Source organism: Lottia gigantea, assembly GCF_000327385.1.
Source record: "Lottia gigantea unplaced genomic scaffold LOTGIsca_251, whole genome shotgun sequence".
Lineage (NCBI taxonomy): Eukaryota > Metazoa > Mollusca > Gastropoda > Lottiidae > Lottia > Lottia gigantea.
The window spans coordinates 1-5,014 of record NW_008708760.1 but is presented as its reverse complement, the minus strand read 5'-3'; the positions used below and the strand labels follow the sequence as shown (position 1 = coordinate 5,014).

At 32.2% G+C, this 5,014-nt stretch overlaps 2 protein-coding genes across 2 annotated transcripts; one reads left to right on the top strand and one right to left on the bottom strand.

The window, feature by feature from the left end:
* Positions 1–1,660: 1,660 nt before the first annotated feature.
* LOTGIDRAFT_144669 (hypothetical protein) lies at positions 1,661–3,018 on the bottom strand (the record flags this gene model as incomplete). Its single annotated transcript, XM_009055810.1, has 2 exons — positions 1,661–2,048; positions 2,558–3,018. Coding segments are annotated over 2 exons (849 nt in total), but the record flags the coding sequence as incomplete, so codon positions are not given.
* A 1,291-nt stretch (positions 3,019–4,309) lies between these two features.
* Positions 4,310–4,894, top strand: LOTGIDRAFT_87794 (hypothetical protein; the record flags this gene model as incomplete). The annotated part of the gene is made up of 1 exon (XM_009055809.1): positions 4,310–4,894. A coding segment is annotated over one exon (585 nt), but the record flags the coding sequence as incomplete, so codon positions are not given.
* Between the last annotated feature and the right edge of the window lie 120 nt (positions 4,895–5,014).

The window sequence follows — 5,014 nt, the reverse complement described above, 5'->3', positions numbered from 1 at the left end:
TATCAAAAGGTTTGTCTACTGGTAACTTTGATATCAACAATGTTGGGGTAAGTATGGTTTGATTGAAGACTGACCCCAGGGCCATGACAAATTCTCAGGCATATTAAAACTTCCTATTGAGAAACACACCCTGAGAAAAACCCTTGTATTAAAAACAATTTGAATGGAATTTTCATAATCATGTTTCTTGTGGACAAAAAAGTGATCTACTGTAACAACCAAAGCATTTCTAAATTTGAAACAAAATGGAAAAAGCTATCAGCTCTTATAGAATAATTTGATCACAAAAGTTCCAAGTATGATTTGTATGTTTTGTTGTAGGGTTGGGGAATAAAAAATATCACTTGTTCCTTGTGGAATTACTAGAACCAAAGACATGATTCTATAAGTTTCATTGCTGGATCATTAATCTTGAACAAAACTCCATTTCAGATGTTAAGAACATGCTCGGAACCAGATCTGAGTAAACTGTTCCAGACATCTGATAATATATTCCTCACGACAAACTTAACTCGACATTCCAGCCTCGAAAGATTGAAAACTGTTCAAGAGGAGGTATGATGAATTGCTATTATATAGTTGGCATGTTCCTATTAATAGTGTGTTTTGTGTATGTTGAGCAGCTCCAGGCAGGGTTTGCTTACTCCTCTAGACACCTGATACCACATTTTCATTATGATAAACATACTCACTTATGATTAATATACTTCCTCATGTAAAGTTCATTAGCTGCTATCAATGTTTTGTCAAAATGTTGTCTTGGATTTTCTGTTTCGTGTTACAGTTCGGATCATTAGTACATGTTTATTTATTAATCCTGGCTATATTTCAATGACAAACATTGTTGATGAGAATATCTGGAAGAGGTTTCATATATTCATTAGATTGAAATTAAACTTATGATATCCTTGATCTCTGTAATACAACTCATTATTCACTAACTGTTTCTTAACTCATTTTAGAATGAAGACTTTAGGATATACAGTAAGCTGATTGGTTGATGAATTAAAGTAATTGACCAATCAGTTAATATTTTAGGATTTTGAAAAGCTACACATGTGACTTTTTCATTTTCCTCTAAAACAACTAAAACAGGATTATTTTTCTAAGATATAAGTGTTGAATTGATTTATTAAACTTGGTGGTCATTTATAAGACGTAAGTATTTTCTGCTAATTTTTTAGGCTGATGAAGATTTAGAGCTGGTCAGACAAAGTTTAGAAATGGAAGTATTATCACCAAGATCAGACAACTCACAACCAAAATCAGACAGTGACGGCAAGGACAGGGATGGTGATCAGGAGGGGTAGGATTTATTTACCTTGTCAATATTTTTACATTGTAGATAAATTTATAATTGAAATACCAATCAAAATCTCAATAATTTGGATACAACCTGGTAGTTAATATACTTTATTTTATCAGAATGTATAAATTTTTGAATCTAGTATTTACTGAATAATAATCCATCAACATTGGTATTTTTAGAGTACAAAATGATGATGATTTTGATGAAGAAGACATTAACATTGATGATGATGATGAAGATGATGATGATGATGATGATATGATCAGTGTGCGAGAAACCATGAAAAGTTTATTGATTGATGGAGATGAAGGTTGGTTATTGGAGAAATTAAAAACAAGAAATTCAGGGAAATTAACTCTGAGAGACTGGTTGAAAATGTCTAACAATGACATTGACTGTTTGAAAATGTCTAACAATGACATTGACTGGTTGAAAATGTCTAACAATGTCATTGACTGGTTGAAAATGTCTAACAATGACATTGACTGGTTGAAAATGTCTAACAATGTCATTGACTGGTAGAAAATGTCTAACAATGTCATTGACTGGTAGAAAATGTCTAACAATGTCATTGACTGGTTGAAAATGTCTAACAATGACATTGACTGGTTGAAAATGTCTAACAATGTCATTGACTGGTAGAAAATGTCTAACAATGTCATTGACTGGTAGAAAATGTCTAACAATGACATTGACTGGTTGAAAATGTCTAACAATGTCATTGACTGGTTGAAAATGTCTAGCAATGTCATTGACTGGATGTCTAACAATGTCATTGACTGGTTGAAAATGTCTAACAATGTCATTGACTGGTTGAAAATGTCTAACAATAACATTGACTGGTTGAAAATGTCTAACAATGACATTGACTGGTTGAAAATGTCTAACAATAATATTGACTGGTTGAAAATGTCTAACAATGACATTGACTGGTTGAAAATGTCTAACAATAATATTGACTGGTTGAAAATGTCTAACAATGACATTGACTGGTTGAAAATGTCTAACAATGACATTGACTGGTTGAAAATGTCTAACAATGACATTGACTGGTTGAAAATGTCTAACAATGACATTGACTGGTTGAAAATGTCTAACAATAATATTGACTGGTTGAAAATGTCTAACAATGACATTGACTGGTTGAAAATGTCTAACAATGACATTGACTGGTTGAAAATGTCTAACAATGACATTGACTGGTAGAAAATGTCTAACAATGACATTGACTGGTTGAAAATGTCTAACAATGACATTGAGGGTAGAAAATGTCTAACAATGACATTGACTGGTTGAAAATGTCTAACAATGACATTGACTGGTTGAAAATGTCTAACAATGTCATTGACTGGTTGAAAATGTCTAACAATGTCATTGACTGGTTGAAAATGTCTAACAATGACATTGACTGGTAGAAAATGTCTAACAATGTCATTGACTGGTTGAAAATGTCTAACAATGACATTGACTGGTTGAAAATGTCTAACAATGTCATTGACTGGTAGAAAATGTCTAACAATGTCATTGACTGGTAGAAAATGTCTAACAATGACATTGACTGGTTGAAAATGTCTAACAATGTCATTGACTGGTTGAAAATGTCTAACAATGTCATTGACTGGTTGAAAATGTCTAACAATGACATTGACTGGTTGAAAATGTCTAACAATGACATTGACTGGTAGAAAATGTCTAACAATGACATTGACTAAGCTATAAATAAACTAGACATCCCATTTAATCTGAATTATTTCATTGAATAATTTCATTGAATAATTTCATTGAATAATTTCATTGAATAATTTCATTGAATAATTTCACTGATTGATTTCACTGATTGATTTCACTGAATAATTTCACTGAATAATTTCACTGAATAATTTCACTGAATAATTTCATTGAATAATTTCACTGATTGATTTCACTGATTGATTTCACTGAATAATTTCACTGAATAATTTCATTGATTAATTTCATTGATTAATTTCACTGAATAATCTCACAGAATAGTTCCACAGAATAATTTCACTGAATAATTTCACTGATTAATTTCACTGAATAATTTCATTGAATAATTTCACAGATTATTTTCACTGAATAGTTTGTAAAGAACAAGACTCTCTAAAACTGAACTTATTGATTTCTTATCTAATGTTTCAGAAGTGAGTGAAAAGAACGATAGAGCCAGTCAATTTGAGAATGATAACCAGAATGGAAAGGATACATCTGGTCAAAGTGAGACAGTGAAAGAGAGTGACCCCAGTGAAGATAAAACTGATACCAAGAATGGTCAGAATGAGAAATTAAATGATTCTCAATCAGATTTAGTATTATCAGATAAACACCCGAGTCTGAGAACTGATACACTGTCTGAATTATTTCAAGGTACGAGACTTCTTGACTTATTCTTTAGTACCTCTAGCTCTTATTTCATACTGCTGACACATGTTCCAGATACACTGTCCTCACCAGGACAGCTAGTTTTACAAATGGAGGTTAACTTTCCAAGATCAGACTTGACTAAAGCTCATCTCATACTACTGACACAAGTTTCTAACACACTGTCCTCATCAGGAAAGCTAGTTGTATACCTCTATGAACTTTGCTCCGCAGGTTTCAGTATAGGACTTAAGATGTAGTCACTGAACTGCATGCTTGTTATTTTATAATTTGATTTCATTACAGGAGATAGTGATGATGAAACGACGTTTGGTGATGATGATAATGATGATGTTGATGATGATGATGATTATGATGTCTATGGGAGATTAGAACAAGCCAGAGCTGAACTAGAAGAAGCACTAGGATTTGATTTATTTATAGAGGTCTATAATAAAGTACAGGTAATTTTTTTATTAGTATTCGGGTCCATACTTTCCACTGGTGTATACTATATACTGGTGTGTACTATATACTGGTGTGTACTATATACAGGTGTGTACTATATACTGGTGTATACTATATACTGGTGTGTACTAAATACTGGTGTGTACTATATACTGGTGTGTACTATATACTGGTGTATACTATATACTGGTGTGTACTATATACTGGTGTGTACTATATACAGGTGTATACTATATACTGGTGTGTACTATATACTGGTGTGTACTATATACTGGTGTGTACTATATACAGGTGTGTACTATATACAGGTGTATACTATACACTGGTGTGTATTATATACTGGTGTGTACTATACACTGGTGTGTACTTTCCACTGGTGTATACTATAAACTGGTGTATACTATATACTGGTGTATACTATATACTGGTGTGTACTATATACAGGTGTATACTATACACTGGTGTGTACTATACACTGGTGTGTACTATATACTGGTGTATACTATAAACTGGTGTGTAATATACACAGGTGTATACTATACACTGGTGTGTACTATACACTGGTGTATACTATATACTGGTGTGTACTATATACTGGTGTGTACTATATACAGGTGTGTACTGTACACTGGTGTGTATTATATACTGGTGTGTACTATACACTGGTGTGTACTTTCCACTGGTGTATACTATAAACTGGTGTGTACTATATACTGGTGTGTATTATATACTGGTGTGTATTTATTGATATTGTGTAGGTATTTATTGATATTTTGTAGGTATTTATTGATATTTTGAAGGTATTATTGATATTGTGTAGGTATTTATTGATATTTTGTAGGTATTTATTGATATTTG